The following is a 22,150-nucleotide window of genomic DNA, read 5'->3' on the forward strand; positions in this document are numbered from 1 at the left end:
GATTCCTTTGCAAATTTCCTTGTGACATTCTATGCACAGATAAAGGGAAAAAAGTCAATAAAACCATTTTCCTATTGATAAGAGATGTTGAGGACTAACGGTTATAGCAGCAGCTGAAATAGGTATTCTGAACATGCGATCAAAACATAATACATAAGATGCATCTTCTGTAAAGCAATATGGATGTTTTACAGCACACAAAGCTGTAGGGAGAAGATGTTGAATCAGATGGAAAAGTTATGAGAGTCCTGAGGATTTGTTTTCTATCCCTGCACTAAACAAAATTTTTTAACAGAAGATTGTAAAGAAAGCAATGTTTTAGAACACAACATATTGTGTGTTCCATATTAAAACATGCCCTGTTTATGCATTAAAACAGCCAGAAAACAAAAAACTATTTTACTATTTTTTATTTATAACTATAAGTAAATGCATCACTTAGCTTAAAATATTTTTAATCCTTAATTGTTTGAGAGAAAATGTGATTTGATTTGTGCCTTATTGAAAACTACTGAGACAAAAACTGCAATATTATGCATTCTGAGGGTTTGGTCTTGCCATCTACATGTTACTTCTTTTGACCAATATGATTAGCCATTATTCAGGGTCTCAAATGTTGTTCCTGCTAAGAAAACAAACTTCTTTGCTCTTCTTCCAAAAAATTTGACACAGAATACAGAATAGGTATCAAATACAGGATAGTTCTTTTCCACAAAGGTCCAAGGGGATTTAAAAAAAAATATTTTTTTTTTGTTTGGTTTGGTTTGGTTTTTAGCTCTCCATGTAGAACCAAACATTGCATTTAACACGCCTACTTCAGCTTTTCATTGACCTTCCACATGGTCGGTGTTTCCAGCAACAACTTCTATTTCTTCACCTATCTTACTCCAGAAGTATGGTAATATGCTGCAGTGAGATTTATCACAAAGGGCTACTCCCCTCCATGAAACTGAGGCATGAACCCTCAGAAGAGTATCTGTGATGAAGACTGCTTTGTGCCTGATACACATAGGTTCTTTTGCTGAATGGATGATTATGTTCTGAAAATAAAGGATCTGAGTCAATGAGAAATGTTGGCTGTAACTGCCAGCATTCATCCACAAGTATGCCGTTCCATTTTCCCATGTTTTCCAGATATCATTTTTAAATATCATTATTGCAAAGAATGACAGCACTTGACCGGCAGATAAAGATGGTGATCAAAGAACTCTTAATTCCCTTTTGTTCAGCTTCTCATAGCACATTCATTAATACGGTCACTACTTGACATCACCCATCAAATCAGGTCCTACATTTTCACTTTTTCAGTCTAATCCAGCAGCCACTGAAGTCAATGCAAAGCCATCATTACAATTCAGTGTGTTGTTACTGTAAGTCTTAAGTGATACAAATGGCCATTCCACAGCCTTTTTCTAGTGGTAAAATTTATAGTCAGCTGTCATAATAAATCCTGGCTTTACATCAGTGTATTACATTTAGTGAAAACTTCTGTAGTGCATCATCCAATATTCTTAAATAAGTGTTTATGGATTAAATCAAAATAATGGAATCAGGGCTATGCAAAAATATGTGGTATATGTTCCCTCAGTTGCCACAAGTGACAAGGGCAAGTACTGGTTCTGTCATAAGCAAGATGTCACAGTTCTATGAAATGGCCATCCTTCAGGCATTTTGACTGGCAACCAGGATAGGGTTAAACCACATGGAATAAATTCCTTATGGTTCAGGACCAAGGAGCAATAAAGACAGCTTTAAATCATTACTAGTCTTGATCCCAAGTCATCAACGTGAAATAGAACTACACTAGCAGACAAACCACTGCAAAATAACTGCCACACAAGGTCCAGATCCACTTCTTCTGGACGTTTCAGACCACTGGAGTGATGCAAGTGAGCTGCCCCATGGCCTCTTCATTATTTGGGATGTCACTTGGTTGACATACGCTACCTGCCTTACCTTCCTACTGCACTTTACCATTCAAGTTGGAACTGTAATAAGATGCCAGCTGAGTGAATCATCTGGAATCAAATGTGTGTTATTCTTTATTCAGCTGCTGCTCGCCTGGTCATGCATTCAAATGGCCAGATCTAAAGTGACAGAACTTTGTATTCCTTTTTACAGCACTGAATTAGCCATGTATAGCAAACAGGAAGGGGAATATTCATGGTATTAACAGGGGAGCAAGGGAAGAAAAAAAGCTTCCTGACCTTTAAAGCAGCTAGATGCCTCCACAAGCTGCTATTTAGAATGAAGTGGATGGCATCATTCTAACATGTCACACAGAAAATTCTCGATTGTGTTAATGAGCTGGTTTTGAATCCTTCTCCAAAACATATCTTAAGGACAATGTAAGCATCATTTAAGGCATCAGACTTCACTTTTGATAAAATCTGTTTGAACTTCTTGAGGTAATGAAGCTAGTGAAGCTCCCCTGTGGCTAGTATTCATTCTCCTTTGCTCCTAAAATGTATTTGTTTACTGCTTCATTTATAACACGCTTGGATGAAAAATTCTCAGAAACAGGGTTTAAAAAACATTATACCTGCAAACCTCCTGAAGGCTAGACAGAAAACCCAGAAGTGTTATATACCAAGTAGAAAGAAATAAGAAAAATCTATCTGTTCCTCTGTTTGTTAATGGGAAAGTGTTTTACCCCACTACTCATTATAGTTATAGCTAAGACATTTCCAAGGTTTTTTGCTTCCTCTAAACACAATGTAAATCCATAACCAAGGATGAAATAAATGCATTGTAAAATTAAGGAATATGGTTGAATATGCAACGAATCCACAGTCCAATGAGACAATCCCTGTCACAAGTCAGAAAGGTCCTGAAATTTCTTAGAGAAGTGAGTTGCTGCAGGGGGGCTGGCAGAACTCTGTCCCTACCCAGATCCGCAGGAATGTTTTCTGTACATGCGGCATGCTGCGTGGCGTTTTGAAACTTCATAAATACATGCATAATTTTAGGCACGTAAGCAGTGGATTTATTCAGGCTGAGGGACCATCAATAGAATGATGCAGGCATGTAAAGCAGAACTTGATAAATAAAATTTAGCTACCTACGAACCCACGACTAGAGATCCTCCAAGCGCACCTTCAGCTGTCATGACACGCTGCGGGCACCCACCCTCATTAACGCAGGACGAACTGACTGATGACGGAGCCTCGTTAACGGCCTGGAAACCAGGCAAGTCCCAGGAAGCTCCAGCTGCTGGAGGTGTCCTTACGGCACATCCTGTTCTCGCATTAAAGGATGAAGCTCCCCACAGAATCCAGCAACCACCTGCGGCCCAGCGGACAGCACCGATCACCGCTGCAAGACCTGTTGTGTAAGGGCTTAAATACTCATCACAGCAGAATCTCAAACTTGAGTCGCTCGCTTACAAGCGATGTGTCAGTCATGAGGCAACCGTCCACTGGGCTGTTCTTTCTGGTTCCAAGCACACCCACTCAGTTGGCCCCCAAAACTGCTGAAGGATGAGGAATTGGTAAAGAATGACTTTGCATGCCCAATTCCTCAGTGACTAGAGGGCAGCCGTGAAGGTGATGCAGTTTTCAGAATGGCTTTGAGTTTGAGCATCAGGCACCTTAATTAGCGATCAGAGCTGTGCTGCCGTTGGGTGAGCACAGGGCACAGAGGGGACCTGGGTGAGGACATCCCGATCATATGGGGCTCTGGGCCTTGCCATGCTTGTGAAGCCATGGCGGTGCTGGCATGTGAAGTGACAAGGGGATGGGTTCGTGCTGTTTCCACAAGACCACAATGCACGGGTGGCACGCCACCTGCAAACACCTCAGCGAGCACAACTCCCAGCCCCGCGAAGCTGAGCCCCCTGCCCTGGGGCTCACACACCACGCTTTCAGCGGGTCGGGGCTATGCCCAGGCCTGATCCAAGACCACCGGGGGGGCTTTTTGCGGCTTTGACTCGGGGAGGGGACGACGCCACCCGCCTCTCCCCTGCCGCCTCAGCGCCCCTCCCGGCCGCCCGGCGCGGGCTGAGGGGCGGCGGGCGGGCTCCCTCAGCTCGTGGTGGCCGCGCTCGGCCGCGGGCCCGGCGGGGCGGAGGCGCGGGGCGGGTTGGGGCGCCGCGGGGCCCCCCCTGCCGCCGAGGCGAGGCGGCGGAGGGCGCTGCGCAGCCGGGCGGTGCATTGCGGAGGGCGGGCGGACCCGCGGCCATTCCACACGGCGGCACCGCGCCCCGCGAAGCAGCGGCAGAGGCGGCAGAGGCAGCAGCCGGCGGCGCAGCCCCGCCATGGCCAAGGAGGGAGCGCAGCGAGCGGAGGAGACGGAGCAGATGATCGAGAAGGAGGGCGGCAAGGAAGCCGCCGAGGGCAGCTCCGCCGGCAGCCTGCGGGCAGCGGACACCAAGGAGATGAGAGCCGTGGTGCTGTCCGCCTTCGGGGGGCTCAACAAGCTCCGCGTGTCCAAGAAAGCCATGCCGGAGCCGCAGGAAGGGGAGCTGAAGATCCGCGTGAAAGCCTGGTCCAGTATCATCTCCTCCGGCGTGTCTGTGTGTGTGTGTGTGTTTGGGTGGGTGGGTGGGGGGAGGACGGCGCTCAGCACCTGGTCCCCTCCCGACTGCTGCTGCCCCTTGGTTGTTTGGTGCTTTCCCTTGTCTGGTGCTGCCCCATGGTTGTTTGGTGCTGCCCCATGGTTGTTCGATGGTGCCCCTTGGTTGATGCTGCCCCTTGGTTGTTGCTGCCCCTTGTTTTCCTCCCGGGAATCCCGCCTCTATCACCATAGTTTTTCTTCGGAGCTTGTGCAACAGCGGAGCTGGTGTTGAGGACAACTTACTGGGTTTAATTCCTCGCCCAGCCGACGCACGGTTAGCAGGCTGCTGGGATCCTGAACGGAGCTTTCCTAGAAGGCTTTTTTTTTTTTTCCTTCCCCCTAACAATTGGAGCAGGCTGTTCTTCCTAGATAGCTAGTTCGCAGCACACATGTTCCTTATGAAAACAGGATTTTTATTTTTTTTCCAAGTGGCAGAAGATAACTTTGGGGCCTTATTGCACAACTTGATGTGTAACAGAGGCCAAATTAATTTTACCTAAGACAGAGGTTTCTCGTCCGTTGTTCCCTTCTGTTGCATGAAAACATGATGCTGCCAGAGGACAAAGGCCAAGGTGAACGCTGAGTGGTTTATTTCGAGCAGCGTGCCCTAAAAGTGATGCTGTCACAGGGCAGCGAGTTTGAACCATGGTTTGTAACAACGATGTGCCTCAGGTCTTGGAGCCTTGGGGCACAGTGGAGTGTGTCAGCCTTTTTAGACAGCCCACTACCTGTGTGAGCTCCAGTTCACACCAGTGCCTGTATGAACTCCATGTTCAGCAAAGCAGTAGGCATGCATGTATCACAGATCGCAAGTTAGCTGTGAAGGAACACTTGGCTGTAAAATAGAAATACTCCGCTCTGTTACAACTACAGTTGCTTCCCAGGGTAATATCATCATTAGGGAGCTGTGCGAGTTGCACGCGTGCTGTTTATAGCATCAGTAGATCCGCCCAGCTACTTCACAGTTACTGCCAGCCTGCACAGTACTGTGTACGTTTCTGAAGCTTTCATCCACACCCCAGGAGCCTGTAGGCTGCGTGGTCTGCTCGTCAGTCCTGGCTGGAAATGGCTGTAGGGCTGAAAAGTAGTCGGTTCACAAAACTTTGCTTCCAAACAAGCCAAAATCAATTTGCCAATCTTCTTGACCTAAGTCTGTAAATACAGAAGATTGATCGGGATGATGATGGACTTGTGGTCCAGTCTGGGAGACTGAGTGAGAGAAATGTCTGTCGGCAGTGCAGCGCGGTGTCCACCTGTTAATGCATACAGTGCAGAACGTGTCAGAGATGAGCTCCTCCTAAGTCATTACTGATGCCAAATAATGCTCAGTTGAACAGTTCTTAGTTGAATCAGTTTTGTAGTTGACTCATACAAGTTGACTTGCAGAGAAAATTAACTTTTATTTTAAGAAGAATGTGTGTATGCATGATAAAATACATCAGTAAAACCAGTTAAATTATATGTATACATTTTATAGTACGGTGCTATAAATAGAGGCGATGGGGGATACGTTGCTATTAGCACTAAGCCAGTTGACTAATTCTTTTGAAGGTCTGGTATATCAGTGATCCAATTGAAAATGTCTCGGTTGTGATGAGTCATGTGTTAGCCTCATTCTGTGACTAAGAAATGGAACAGCCATCGATGTCCAAGCTGAGTCACAGCTTCTGCATACTCCCTGAAATAATTTTTGATTGATAATGACAGAGCAGTTGAAATTGCTGTATTTGTTTGTATCGTAATCTGCAGCGTACAAAATGCTAGTATACATATTGTTTAAAAGATGAGACAAATAGCTAGAACAAACCCAAACAGGTATTTCAGATAGGATGTGTGAGTAAGGACTGGTGTCCTGTAATTACCTCCCTTTATTTTTCTTTGCTCTGTTATAGTTATTTCTTCCTTCTGCCGCTATGCATGTGCGTCATGAGGAATGAAGCAGAAGTGACTCTTCTGACTTGGTGGTTGTGAGACAGCAGCACTTAAAAAAACTGGTAGCAAATAAAAGAAATCCTAAGTATAGCAGAATAGCAGACAGTGTATGAATTTCATTCTTAAAGGGAGCCTTGTTCATGTAGCTGTTCTGGATGAAAAGCATGAGATTTTCAGGCAATTTACTTGCTGGTGTAAGAGGAAGGCTACTTCTGAGAATGTAGAACTCAATACTCTTCTTTGCTCTGTTGTATTTCATTGACTTTGGTAATTAATTTCAGTGGAATCTTACAACGAAATAAGAAAGACCAAATGTGACTGCTGTCCAAACCTTGCAGACCATCCTCAAAGCTCTGGTTTGGTATTTTGCGGTGGAAGGTGCTGGGCATCATCTAGTATGTGGAACAGAGCAAAGAGAACCAAGCTGACCATTGCTGGTCTACTGATGAAAGAAGTCCAGGGTACAATATTGTGCCCACAGGACTTTCCACATTTAAAAAATGCAGCGAAGCTAAACCACAAAAATCAAAAAAAATCTTCAAGATCCTGAAAACTATTAAGGCAAAATGTTGCAGACTTAGCAAGTCAGATTCAAAGATAATTCAATTTTGATAAACTCTGCCTCCAGAGATGGACGGATAAGTCAGTCTATGTAGTTCATGCCAGTACCCCAGTTCTGTCACAGAAAGACTCTTGCAGAACCCCTGTGTCAATGTGCTGACACTGGTAATTTATATCCTCCCCTATCTCAATTTACACACAGTTCTTGCTTTAGGATGTAAAACACACAACTGCAGGAAGCTGTGTGCTTTTCCTCCCTGGATCACTTTGATTTTACACTTCCCCCTCTGCATATGCACTTGCTTAAAGTTCAGGAGTCCCACTTTGTTGCACTGCACATCACAGCAGGCTGTGCTGGTTTATACTAATACAAGGAATAAATTGTGTTGTCTAGAACCACCACTCGCCATGAGACTTTTGCTTGTGATGCTCTGTGCAGCCAAACTTCCTTTTCCCATGTCTGCTATAGGTTGAATCTCAGTAAAGGATTTGATAAGGTCGGGTTTCTTGGAGGTAATTGGTAAACTAGTCATTCATTTTTGGGCCCTCCAGGTTATTCAAAGAAAAAAGAAACAATTTGTTGGTCTTATCGCACAACTCAGTTGTGCTTTCAGGTCTACTGTTGTGGATACAACTTGCTGAGATCTGGCTGGTAAAGTAAAACCACCCATCTCTACTTGAAAGTGCAGAGGATATATGTGAGCAACAGGGATGTGAAAGCACATAGACCTATAAGAGATTAAAGGTGAAGTGAATGAAGAAGCTGGTAATTAAATTAATAAAAACATGCAACTTAAACACTATAAAAGGTACATAATACTTTTATTTCCCTCTTTACATCACAGCTGTTTTAGTACTAAATCTTGTAAATTCATTGTAGAGATTAACTTCCTTTTTTGTTTTATTTAATATTGCTGCCTTTCGTCGAGGATAAAGAAATGGAACTAGAGGAGAACTGAATTGCTAGTACCATGTAGTTATATGCAAAACTAAATATTGTCTGAAAAGTTATTTTGTAAGAATTAATGTTTTTAGGAAGAGTATAATAATTTTCCAAAAATAATCAGTAATTCTGCTTTTAAAGCTAAAGATTATGCGTTCAGGTCACTTTTAAACCCTATATCACAATTGCAAATATTTGTTTGGTGACATTTCCTTTTTTCTTTTCCCTCCCCTGGTGACCTACATCTCATGAATGCTGTGTTGTCTACATGTTGTGCTGTGTATCTCTTCTGTCGTTTGGTTTGTTGGCTCTGTTCAGTCTGTGTGTGTCTTGATTAGTATCTGACTAAAGCCCCATCGCATAAATACTTGTTCACATCAGTAACTCTGTGTATCAGAGGAATTGCTGGTATCATATGCATGAGCAGGACGGGCTGAGTGCATAGCTTCATGGACTCGGGGGAGTTGGCATGCAGCAGTTCCAGCTAACAATAAATACAGGGCTGTGTTTTACAAGAATGGATTAATGCTGGAGCATATTTTGGCTAGTTAGAAGTTTTAACTGTGTGTACGGTGTTTGTGCCAGAAATCAGTATACGCACAAAGTGCATAAATGTGGTACCTTTTAGTTGCATGTTTCTATTTTGCTTATTTGTTTTCGGCAGCCTAGAAAACCACAAAATCTTACTAACTAAAAATGGATAGCATGTAAAAGACAAAGCAAAGATGCTTCAAGGCTTTTGTAAAACTCACACTACAAGGGAGAACTGTAAACTTCCTGAGCAGCAACCCTGAGGACTCCCAAAGACCTAGTTAACCATTGTAAAACTGTACAAAAGTGATCCAGGAGGAAGAGTTATAAAACAATAGCCTACCTGAAACTTACTCTTGTCAAGGTTGGATACCTGCCTGAGATGAACATGAGATTCCTGGGGTCACTTCAGAGTTTAGGACAGTTACATCAGGTTGTTTTTGGTCCAGAGCATCTATGTTGTGTGATTATTTTTTTTTCCTTAAACAGAATTTAATGGAAATCATGATGTTTCCTTGTGCTGAATTGTAAATGGCCCTTGAATTTCTACATGTGACTCCTGACCAGTCAGTAAGCTCTGGGGATATACTTATGACATGTGTGGTTGCCTTGCACGTGTACTTCTGCCCAAGGCCTGTACCACAGTGGTGTAAAGTTGGTCTGTTCCACACGGGAAGAATGTGAACATCTGCTGGGTCGCTTGTATGCTGTGGAGCCCAGGTTTTTAATGTTGCCCTGAGGTTTTCTGGCTTTCGCATCACTTGGGTCAAGTTTTCCCCCTCTGCTTTAATCTGTGGCTGTAGCCTTGATTTTACTTTCTCCTGTGTTTTACAGTGGTTTGAATTTTATCGACTTGATGGTACGACAGGGGAATATTGACAACCCTCCTAAGACACCACTTGTTCCTGGCTTTGAGTGCTCTGGAATCGTAGAAGCTCTTGGAGATAGCGTGAAAGGATTTGAGGTAATATTTTCTCTGCTTTCAGGGAAAGACTAAATAGTCATCACTTCACTGAGAATGTTGCCCCTAATTCTTTCTAAACTGCCAGCAACAGGAGCCTTCACTACCCTGTTGAGATCTGAAAGGGCAATTTTTCTTTTCTGCTTCCCAGCCATGAGAATGACCGCTTTGATTAGTTCCTGAAGCCATATGACCGCCTTCAAATCCTTCCTGAAAAGTCATTTGTGCTGTGTGCATATCTGGAGGGCTGTGTAGGAACTGGAAAGCATGACTGATGTGCTTTAAGAAACTAAAAGAAATTGAGTTAACTTGTTTAGTTTCTTTTCTTTGCCACATTCGCTGTCATTGTTGGGAAGTTCCTCAAAGCCCACGCACTGCTGATTCTAGTTCGAACTTTTGATCTTGAATTAACAAGACACCATCTATGATAAGCATTGTTTCTTACAGTTGTGTGCCTTCATTTGGCACAGATAATAATGGGACACTGATTATGGGTGTATGACTTATCCTTTTCCTCAGTGATCAGAATCTATTTAGCCCAACAAAGTAGTGATAAATGACAAATAGTTAATGTATATAATAAAGCTTTCAGAACTGGTTGGCATTATATACTCTTTGGTGTCTCGTATTACATATAAACAGCATTCTCTCCTACTTCCTATTCCATTATTGATATTAAACATCTCTATTCCCTCCAATCTTGCACTTTTCCTACACTAGATACAAAAAATTCTGTACTAGGAAAGAACTGAGTTAATGCATGTCAACCCTATCTTAGCTATTTGCTGAATCAGCCATGTCATCAAGTATAATTGCATTTTCTGAATTCTCATTGTATCTTGATCTTAAGAAGGCAATTACCTAAAATATCTGTATTTAAAAGTAACATTTTTGGTTTTCTAGAAAAGCTTCAAAAATTCTCAGTTGAGTAAAGATAATGGCCAATTTGCTTTCCAGTAGGGTGTCAGTGATGAGCTGCTCTTAGGACATTTCTCCACTTTCCCCCTCCTGCCCTGTCTCTGCCTTGCAACAAACCATAATCTTTCAATGTTTTTGTGATAAACAAAAACTGAGCAAAAACTTTACTATTTGAAAAACACAACTGCTTCAATTATTCAGCTCTAGTATTCTGTGTTTGTACTTATAATCCATACAGAAGAATATTCTATGAAAGGAGCATAGGAATTCTTCTGCTCTACATCATCTTTCTTAGTTTAAACATTCCTGCTATTTTTAAAGGGCATCACAAGGCTACAGCATATGGTGCTTGTTTGAGTAGTGTTGCACCTGAATGAATATACTGGGTCTCTTTAAAAGTTATGGCTTTGTTCTGACGATAAAACATGTTTGTGCTCTAGTGTACTCCGTGAAGTCTAAACAAATCACGGTATTTTACTTTTCACTTATATTATGCATAGTCAAGGTAGTGTTTGAGTCATCTAGAAGGTCTGACACTCAAAATAACTGCTCTGCACAGGTATGAGCCCATCAGCAGGGGGATGTCCCAGGAGGAAGATGCAATGATGTTCTCTCAGTTTCTTTATAATTTTTTTTTTTTTACACAGAATAGGAGGATATCAGGTGCTCGTTGTCATGTTGACATATGCTGTTACCCCTGTTCATAGTGATGGCAGGAATGGCAAAGATTACACCCTATATCTTCTGACCTTCTTTCCTTTTGTAGGTCCCTTCCAGTTCAGATCCTGTTCAAGTTATGGGCATTTGATAACAATGGCCCCTAATCTGTACTCGGGCTGTCTTACACTTGAGATATTGCCAGCCATTTCTTGTCTTCACTAGCTATAATTGTGTTATTGTAAGACATGATGAATGGCCGTCCATTTTGATAGAGATGTGTAAGAACATGTTTTATATTGAAAGAAAGCCTTTTTTAATTTTATTTTTTAAGGAAATGGAAGAGTAAAAGCCTATTCTTTCTCCCATTAAGAGCAAACACTGATTTTCACTGAGCTCAGATGTAACATGTCTGATCCATAGTTGTGGGGATGGTTCTCAGGAACTAAGGCCTAATCTGACATGATGTCTAGGCTCTGTATAAAGTTTGTAGTAAAATATGATTTTTATTATTATTAAGAAGTCCCTTGGGAATCACCAAGAGGGACCTCTCCCTCTGCATTCTTTCGGTAATCAGTTATGTTTGTTTGGAAGGATATAGGACATGCTAACATATTCACTAATTAATCTTAACAGACTTTAGATTTTATAAACTTTACTAACATCAAAAGGAGCCACAGAGCGGTTACCAGTGATGCATTGCTAATTTGAATGTGTGTTTCAAAAGGAGGCGGCATTCAGTGAAATTGGAATGACAGTTCTGTTTCAGCATCTTCATTCTAAAAGAGACAGACCCTTCAGAGCTGTCAGCAGCACCTTAGCATTTAGCAAACCCACAATATCCCAAAGCCAAAGTGATGACAAGTGCTTGGGAGACCAAAATGTGCCTGTGCTATAAACATTTGCCTGAAGGTACTAATGTTATGCTTTACTCCATTGCTGTCAAATGTAGCTTAAGTAGATCAAGAACAACCTTTAGTATCACCAAAGAATTAGTGGGTATTAGTAGAATGTAAGATAGAAAATATCAGGCAGATAAGCAAGCACATTTTAGAGGGAGAACTTCTATTGGTTGCAGTTAAAATACCAAGTCCTAAAGTTTGTTCCTATTCCTGCCTTAATGCTTATACTGTGGCTCCATTGAAGAGCTCCTCTCATGGTAAAGGTTGCTATTTTTATTTGTGTATTATAGAAATGCAAGACAAAATACATGTAGGAGTCGCTGCGGACAAGGCATTGTCTCAAGTTTGTATGAGTCATGCCTGTGAAGGCTTTACTACGTATTGGCCAAATGCTGCTTGCTGTGGCTCTCCCAAGTTGCCCCGCTTGACCAGTTTCTACTTTCATTCAAGTGTTGCTTTCCAACTCTGATTGTACCTCTGAATGCACCTCAGTTACCTTAGTAACCAGAGTTATAGTTTTGATGTTTAAGGTGGCAGGCATATTTGAAATTGCAGGATCCAATTCTGCTCTGCCACATGGCTGTAGAAATGGCAGTCATTATGGACATATAGAGGTAGAATTGGTTATTAAGATGGTAAAACTAGAGAGTAGATATCAATAGTATTATAAGTGAGTGGTTTCTGAACCCTTTCGTGTTGTGCTCTGTCTAGCAGAGTACAAGTCCTCCCCTTCTCAATTCACAGAGAGAAAAAGTAGGTATAAATCATTGTGAAGACTGAGAAGGCAAAATGAAAATTTATCTTGAATGTAATTGTTTATACCATGCATCTCACTGTAAGGTTTCTTTTTTTTTTTTCCTCTTTTTTTTTTTTTCCTCTTTTTTTTTTTCCTTTTTTTTTTTTTTTCCTGTAAGTAGAATTTTCTGGTTATTAATGGGAATGGTGTTTTGATTGTTCACAGCCCCATTTGTTATTTAGGAACTGCTGGCAAAAGATGGCTGGTATTGACGATGCTGATAGGCTGCTCTATCAGAGAAGCAGCGTAGGAAAAAAGATGTGGCCTTAACTTTGATATTTTTGTTATTAAATTAAAGTTATTAAATACAATTAAAAAATGGTAAAAGGCCAAAGTTGAGCAGCTTAACTGCTGTGTTGCCAAAGATGTGGATCACCATTATCTTTACAGTCTGTCACAGCTTGAACAGGAAAATTGCAGATGTTACAAGTTTCTTTTTACAGTTTAAGTTGCAGACATATCCTCAACATTGTTTTCTTCCTTGTTTGTAGATTGGAGACAGAGTCATGGCTTTTGTAAACTACAATGCATGGGCTGAAGTAGTATGTACCCCGGCAGAATTTGTCTACAAGATCCCAGATGACATGAGTTTTTCTGAAGCTGCTGCATTTCCCATGAACTTTGTAACTGCCTACATGATGCTCTTTGAAGTTGCTAACCTAAGAGAAGGCATGTCTGTGCTGGTTCACTCTGCAGGAGGTGGGGTGGTAAGTTGGAATTTCTCTTATTTTCCTGTCATTCAGTCACTGAAAAGAGCCAGATGCCGCTTTTGGTTTGGTTTGATACCAGATTTGCCTATATGAGGGGTTGTGATGAGCAGGAACTCCATCAAAACACTGATGCAAATGGTTGGCAGGAGCTTCTGGTGAAATAAAAATGCTCTGACAATTGACTCTACACAAAAATACCTCCAAAAGCCTTTAGAAGTTAGTTAAAGATCGAGAAGTAAGTGTTACCTCAAACTTTGTATCCCTAAGTTTATGCACTTTGTACTTGTTCTTTGTGAAAGAAGGCTCTAATGAAAAGATTAAATAAATCAGCTCCCTGCATAAGGTATTTGTAGGTAACCATAATCCTCTTTGCAGTGCATAGCCCTATTGGAATACCCCTTCAGATGCTGTGTGCACGTGTGATGTTTTCCCTGTGAATGGCACTGTACTTTTTTTCCTTTGTTGCGGAGGGATTGAAAGCAGTGAAAAATATTATCATCCCAAAACTGAGGAAAATACCATGCAAATACAGAATTTGAGTCAGTGGTGGCTGCTGCATGCCGTGGTTTAGATCATCAGTAAAGAGGTGTTGCATTGCATGGGCGAAGCAACAGCTGGATCAATTGGGTGGAATACCAGGCCACACAAGGAAACCACAAGTGAGCACTTAGTGTTACCAGTTGCTTGAACTATCTCTTTGGAAAAAAATCTCTCTTTTGGAAAATATATAAGCTTGTACAAAATATTAAGATACCAACAGGGGAGTATGTTTACATTTGAAATTGCACAGTCCTTTTCCATAAGACCGATTTTATGACCTGAGAACATTAGCAGATCTCAGCCTTCTAAATTGGAGCACCTCTTCTGTTTTCCTGTTATGCCGTATGTATGCTAAATTAATATTCTGTTGTCTACTGAAACCTGTAGGCAGCCCCAAACACCTTAGCCTAATTCTGTGTCCTTTGACCTTCTTTCAGGTTCTCATATAAATGAAAGCTGTTATCAAAGGAATAAATTCACCAGTTCCCTGCATGAAATGTTTTTAGCTAACAATAATCCTACTTGCAGTAGTAAATGGTCCTCTTGGAATACTTCTGTAACTGAATGGAATTTATAATCTTATTATGGTTCGGCGAAGTACAACCTACAGCATTATGGCTGACTTTATTGTTCTTTAATATTAAATCTTTTCATGTGGAATTTAGGACTGTTAAAGCAACATGAGGCCACACATTCAGGATATTCTAAGACTCTGCGTTTACTTGAAGGGTTGTCAGCCCAGCTGACGCTATATGGACCTAGGCTGAGCGTAAGGAGTTAGCAAAACACCCTGTGCATATGCACGTCTTCAGAGAAAATGAACTCCTTGTCCCTGTGAGGATAAAATGTTCTTGCTACATTTCTTTCTTCCTTTTTCTTCCTTTCTCTCCCTTTTTCTAACATCGCTCCTTTAATTATTTCCTTCTCCTCTTATTTAAGCACTGTTAACACTATCAACTCACACACAGTCTTCCTCACTAATGTCCAAACCCTCTGCTGGGCTGTTCTGTAAGGTACTGCTGCCTCCCTCTGTATCATGGAAGCCCAACGAGCATCTTTCCACTAGTCCTCTGCTGTGGCTGCCTCCTCTCAGAACAGCTGAAGGGGGAACAGGTCGTGGCTGGCTCCCAGCAGAACAAGGGAAAACCATATCTTTTCCCTGTTAAGTAATTAAATAAAACAGCATTTTCAGAGGAAAGTCCAGCGATCTGGGAAGAAACTGGGCAATAACTGGTGTAGGTCTGTGTGTGATCTGGGGGGGACTGCAAGTAAGATGGAGCTGGAGCTGACTAGCCTGCAAGACAGGGTGCTGATCCCTGTGGGAGACTCTGGGGAGAGTACCTCGTGCAGTCTGTTCTTTGTAAGGGAAGAGCAGGTGTTACTGGAACTGGAAAGGAAATGCGTTTCCCATTGCTTGATAGGTCTTAGAGGTAAGCTCTCACTCTGGAGATGTGTGTTTTTTTTCCCTCTTCTACTAACTAGACAAAGATTTCAGAGGACACGTGTCTGTATTCCTCCTTAAACCTCTCTAATACTCTGTCCGTTAATCCTTTGAAAAATGTAACAACCTCAGTTGAAGAAATTATTTTCACAAAGTGATTTGCTAATAAAAGAGAAAACTGGCATTTCAGTTTTCAACAGAAAACTTCACTATGTGAAGAGATTTTTTTGTGCTGTTGCTTTAGTAGATACAAGGCCCATTAACACTTTCAGCAAGTGGAAAACCTGTCCAGTTTGTTTCTAAATGCCATAGAAATTCCAGAATACTTTAATGAGACAATAGGCTCCCTGTGGGACTAGAAGTTTGTAATTGTTCCTTTCTTGTTATACAAGATCATTATTTTAGCCACTTCATGCAGTTTACGAAAAAGAACTTGTTGCTTCAAAAATATTTGTGAGCTTCTTTGTTCTGGCTCCCCAGTCCTCTTTAGGATAATTGCGCAGCAATTAAAAAAAATGAATTGGGGAAAATTCTTAACGACCTTTACTTATGTATTGCCTCAGTTTATTTATGTGGCCATATTTCTGGTTGTAGATGTATTTCTGGATGTACATGTAGTGAGGAAACTATAGCAATTGCCTTCACATCTGTGCCTGGGGTGTGTTTCGTATGGGATGGTATCGTTTAATATCTGACAGGATGCTTTCAATAAGGCAGTTTACCTATTTCCAGATGTTCCAGGAGACATCAGAAGATGATGCAGAGAAAAAAGAAAACACATAACTGATACTGAAAAAAACCTGGCACATGCCTCTTTTTTTCAGTTACAGAGACTTGAACCCTGTTCCGTATACCAGATCAATACCCTCCCTGCCTCGCGTTCATCTAAAAGGTCAGGGCATCATATGATCTTCTCTGTTCATGGTAGGAAACTTGTATAGTTATAGGGAAGCACCTTGCCTCTGTGAACTAGAAGAAATGTGGACAGTCACAAGCTCTGCCTCTGACAATGCATAATGTAGCCTTCCATTGTAACTCCTCTAAAGAGAAAGACCCCGCTGCAGTGCTTAGAAAGGGGGCTTGAAAGGAGAGATTGTATTTGCTTTTGTTTCCTAGGGTCACTTTGTTGACTTTGATTGTTTGCAATGGGGGCTGCTTTGGGGATTTTATTTGTTTTTTCTTTTTTTCCCTCTTGAGGTAGAGGAGGTTAAGAGAGGCTGACTCTCAGCTGCCAACCAGGACAGTGAAGTAGGCTGGAGAAATTTTAGGGGCCTTCTGGGAAAGTGTGGTATAGGCTCATGTCTGATCAGGCGTAAATGAGAAATCTTGCAATAATTCTGTTATCATTGCTCTAACTGTTACAGATCAAGATCTAACAAGGACAAGGCTGGTCATATGCTATCTTTCAGGCCTCTGCCTGGTAGGACACTTAACACTTCTGTTTAAGCAGGCCATTACATTGATTAGTAGGGCAGTTCGATAATTAACAAGAGATAAAATTGTATAGTGTGTATAGAATTTAAATGCTTAAAGCTAGTGTAAGTGCCCTTCTGAACTGATTGCTAAAATATGGAGAAGGTCAGCTAACAATGAACTTTAAAAACTTCGTGTTATACTCACATAGAAATTAATACTCAAAAATATGAGGAGTTTGTTCTACAGTAAGCTATATGTTCTTGTATATACCCAGTTGAGAAAATAGCTTATCTTAACTGTAAAACTCTGTAATTAAAGTTTGAAATGACCGTCAGACAATAGTAGAATAGCTCCCTTCACAAATACACTCAATTGTCTTTTTTTTGAGTGAAGCCAAGTGGCATCTGAGGAAAATAGACTGAGAAAACTGAGCATTAGCATGCACCCCACTGGGACTGATCTGCTGTATGAAGCAATTAGTTCTCTAAAATGAAGACTGTGTAAGTCAGTGCAAGCCACAGCACAGGCTTGTATGAGATTACTTTAATAATTTTAAGAACAACTATATAAACTTGTGAACTGCACCCTGGATTAATTGAATTAGTATAAATACAGGACTGCTGTATTAAAAATCAAAATGAAGCAAAAAAAACCCTTATGATCATCACTTCTAGCTATAATAAATACAATCTATAATAAATACAATGTCTATGATATCTACCTGGAAAATGAATTCTTTCAGGGATTTAGATCTGTTAGAGACTGCCATTATGCCCATTTGCTTATTTGTTTGGTTTGTATATACTGCTTGTTCTGTCTATTTAGAACACAAAACTTTGGTAATTTATCAAAATTGTGTAAATACTTCAATTTCATCACTTAACCCCTCAGATGCAAGGCAGAATTATTAGCCAGTTCTTTATCATTTCAGTCTAGCAGATGTTAGAACTAAGCTGCGTTAAAGGCAGAAGCATTGCCTGCTGTCCTGAAGCTCTGATCTGACCCTTCCCTTTCAGGCTCAGCAGCAGAGGAGGTGCAAGTAGAGTAAGTTACAGATAAAAGCTCTCATGTTTGAATTTGAAGAATAAATCTGACTTGGCAACAGATTCAGGTCATCCTGGCAGGATTGGTTACTGCTTGGCAGGAACCCTCATTTTTATTGCTTCTACCCTGCATAAATTGCAAATATTTGAGGATGTGTTCCAAACTGAATCACCAAAGTGGTGATATTTATCTGACAAAGAACTGGCACTCCTTAGTAAATCTGGTCACATGCTATCACAGGAACCCCTTCAAAAGAATTATTAGATTTCTTCTTAAAAAAAAAATAGCTCTGCATTTATCCCTTCAAATTGTCTCTGCTCTGTCTTGCTTGTGGGTAAGTCTTTCTCAATTTCCAGTCTTGATTTGTTGCCAGCTAATGTATCTGTGTTATCTTCTGTTGTCCCTTTTTTTAAATTAGCTTTTCTCTCATCTTGGGACAGTTCCTTCAGATCTCTTTGGTAGTATGTATATTTGTTTGTGGTTAGAAAGGAGGTGCTCAGAATCAAATCTTTCCTTGGCCGGTATTTTTCAGGTTGAAAGCAGGTTTGCTTGTTCATACTCCTTTTCCAAAAGCTCCGATGTCCTTGGTCATCCTACACACGCTGGTTCACGTAGACACATACTTATTTCCTGGGCTTTGAGCTGGTTGGCTGCAAAGCAGCAGTAGGCCAGTATGAAAGCCAGTCTTGCCTTCTAAAATAGGTCTCTCTCAGCATCCCTGATCCTTTTAAACATTGTATGGTCTGATTGAATTTAGGTCTGTCTGCACATAGCAGGTAGGAGTACATTAAGTAGCACTCATGACTTGTGTTTGAGTCAGTTCTTCTCGAATGTGCATAATTGGAATTTACTCCACTCTTCTGATGGTCCTGGCCAGCGTACTGTACAATGGCATTACCACTTCCCGATCTGCTAAAACCTTTACCCAGTACTTCCCAGGACTGCACTTGCTATTTTCATATTAGCAGTTCATAGCCACTCTGCATTTGATGAATACACCCTAAGTGCTTTTCTCCTATTTCATCTCCTTCAGACAAGAAAGAGAATAAATCAGCTCACACAGAGCTCTGTGTAACCAAGGCTAGGCTGCGTTCAGTATCCAAGCTATCTCGTTTAAAGCCAGACAGGGCACCTCTACATTGTGCTGCCCTGTGCCATGTGAATGCCTCTAAAGCATGGATGTGCTCCCTCAGCAGCCCAGGAAAGTCCCAGTGCCATGCCTGAGTTTATTTCCAGACACTGCCTCAGAGCATAATCTGTTAATCAAACACAAAAGCTTGGTGAGTCATACGCAAAAAGCAATTTCCCTGACCAAAGCAGCCTGCAGTCCCTGAAGGCCTTTCTTTTTGCCTCTCACAGCCCAGCACTCCCCAGAGGACATGTCCTTCCCCGAGTCCCCTGCTGAGTCATGTCACAGACAGGCAGTGCTTAACTCTTCCTTGGCCGTTCAGCTTTTAGGATAGAGTTTACGTGCTCTGGGCAAGAATCTTGGCTGCCGTACACTCTCGTAGCTCCCCTTAAGTGCAGCGGGTTTATACCAGATGAAGATCCAGCTGGGAGGCTTGGTTGCACCCCAACTTCACAGTTTTCAAGGGAGAGAGGAAAAAAGATCCCCTGACAATTGTTGCAGGAAATAAGAGAGTCCGAGAGTAAAAAGAGGGCGTTATTTCGCGGTGACTCTTTCCCCTTCCCTCTCCTCCAAAACTTACTGTGGTGCACTGAGTGTAACAGATGCTGCCTTAATGCTTGTTCAGCTTGTCTACTCTGCAATGTTCACCTGAGTGTTTGGTTTCCAATTTCCTCTGCTATAATTGGAAAAATAGCACCTTCAGGAAGTGCAGCTGACTTCTCCAAACACCACAGAAAAGTTTTCCTTGATGCCAGTAGATGTCTTCTCTTGCAGTTTTCTTACTATGCTCGTGTACTTTGTACCACCTTCAAATACGGTTATGTGGCATCAAAGCACTTTGGAAGTGTGGATTCTGCTCACATTCAGTGCCAGACAGGTTTCTTGTGCAAGAATAAGTATGAATTATTTTTGAAAATACTGTAGCACCTCTGGGCTGCAAAAATATGCCCTGGAAACAATCATTTCTTAGTGATGCTATTGGTTCTCACATATGTCGTTTTGCTGGGTGGTATCTTTTAGATCATTTGTTCTCTTCTGCTATGAGGTTGGGCTTAGTGTTTACAACAGCAAAATATAATGAGCAGAAAGGGTGCTTTCATGAAAGAATACTGAGCTGTGAGTGCTGTCAGTCAGTACGCAACTGGGCCACCAGACCTAGGCCTCGCCTGTGCCTTTAGGCCAGACCCTTTCAGGAAGTCAGTAACTTATGCTCTGTATTTATACTTCAACCAGTGTTAAGTTAGTATTAATAAGATGATTAGATTAGTAAGTTTTCTTCTGTTCATGCTTTTCATATTGACTTTTCAATGTCCATGACGTTTAGTTTTTACTTTTGAATTGTTTAAGTAAACAGAACACAATGTTTAATTTTTATTTTTTTTAACTATTTTTCCTTTCTTTTATGTGATTATCTCAGTATGAGAAGTTTCCAATCCTGCAGGTTTAAAGTTGTATTTTAAAGCAAAGAAATGTAAAGAAATTTCAATCTTTCTCTTGGAACTAAAACAGATAGCAGTGTATCCATTTATAATAGATTCTATAATAATCGTATGTTTGGATTAGTTTAAACATACTGGCTTTATAAAGAGACAGGATCCCTTGAAAAGGAATCAATCAAACAGACTTTGAAGCTAGAGAGATGCAAGACTCCAGTGTCAAATCCAGTGTTAGGAGACATGCTTCATTTCCACAGAACGCTGCAATCCAAGTTATGCAGTTCTCTGAGGACACACTGCATGGAGTTCTGCATGATAAGCAGCATAAGCGCGCGTGTGTCTGTGTGTGTGTACAGATGGATGTTAAAGCAGATTAATTCAATTTCAAGGAAATATTTTGTAACCATGTCTATCACTTCAGTGAAGCAATCGATCAATTTATTCAAAGACTGCTAAATCCTATTAAAAGTAAAATTAAGTGTTCAAGTGAGTTTTTTTTTTGCCATTTATGAATTTTCCCAGGTTCAGGAAGCATCTAGTTAGTATTTGTATGTGGAAATTTACATTGTGTAAAAAATCAGATGTGTGGAGAGCTTTATTTTTTTGTTTTAAACAATGCCTATCCATTTAGACACCCCCTTTGAAGGTTTTGGAATTCATATACTATTTCTGATAGCATGGTGCCTGCTTCTCTATCTGTGTGAAAGCTGAAGGGTAATAGAGATGATGTGGTTTTGTCGGGGCAGGGAGGAGACAGAAAACCTTTTCTGTTTCTACCACAAAGCAGTTTTTACGAGGGGAATGGCTTTGGAATCCAAAGGAGAGGACAGTGGTTGTGTGCCCCTGCGGTCAGGGTGAGAGTGTGCAGCGGGACCGGAGTCAGCATGGAGATCTCACCTGCTCCTCCACGGCCTTGGGAAGAGACTGTTCCTCCTTTCAGCTGCAGAACTCCGTTTGCATACTTCATTTGTGAACCATGGGCATTCTGAGCACTGGGACCCCACGTACTTGCAACTAACATGGATAGCACTTTAAACAAAAGGTACTAATCCAAAAGTAGCTAAATGACTTGAAGGATTAGAAAAGAGACTTAAGAGCGACTTGCATAGCCACAGTGCTGTTTTGGAGCTTAGTCGAATTCCACAGAAATTAGTGAAACGTTTGAGTTCATAGGTTGAGTTCAGTTCTCCGGCTTTGGGGAGGAAGGCATGCTAAGCCCAATATCAGCCTTTATTCCTAGATTTTTGAAATACAAATATTAGGACCACTTTGCACTAAAATTAGTACAAACCAGTGTCAGATCTTCAGAAAGAAGTTCAGTGTTAAGATCTTCAGAAAGCTGTAGAAGAATGTTTCATGGAATTGCCTCAAAATACTTCAGTGATCTTGTTCATCCAATTATAAAAGTATTGGTCATATGAATCAGTTTTAGGCTTTAAATACCCACAGTAAGTATTCTGACCTGGGGTTTTAGATAATCTTGTCTCTGTGGGGGGTGAACTAGCCAGTTTGAGTCAAGAAGAAAATAGGTGGTGTTTTTTTTGTGCATTTCTCCTATTTATCTGACAGTCATTTAGTTAAATGTTAATCATCTTCTGCAGGATGAAAAACAACACGTTTTCTACTCTAATATTTGACCTTTTAAACATGCACTGTTTTTGATTCAGGATACATTCATT

General features: G+C 41.2%; 1 protein-coding gene across 1 annotated transcript in view; it reads left to right on the plus strand.

The window, feature by feature from the left end:
* The first annotated feature begins 4,087 nt into the window (after positions 1–4,087).
* VAT1L (vesicle amine transport 1 like) overlaps positions 4,088–22,150 on the plus strand; it is a 53,993-nt gene continuing 35,930 nt past the window's right edge. The window contains exons 1-3 of the mRNA XM_083851571.1: positions 4,088–4,485; positions 9,356–9,485; positions 13,247–13,462. Of these exons, the coding sequence (XP_083707697.1) occupies positions 4,256–4,485; positions 9,356–9,485; positions 13,247–13,462 (576 nt within the window). The 5' untranslated portion in view covers positions 4,088–4,255. The remainder of the gene's footprint in view (positions 4,486–9,355; positions 9,486–13,246; positions 13,463–22,150) is intronic.

This window comes from Anser anser (assembly GCF_964211835.1).
Source record: "Anser anser genome assembly, chromosome: 11".
Lineage (NCBI taxonomy): Eukaryota > Metazoa > Chordata > Aves > Anseriformes > Anatidae > Anser > Anser anser.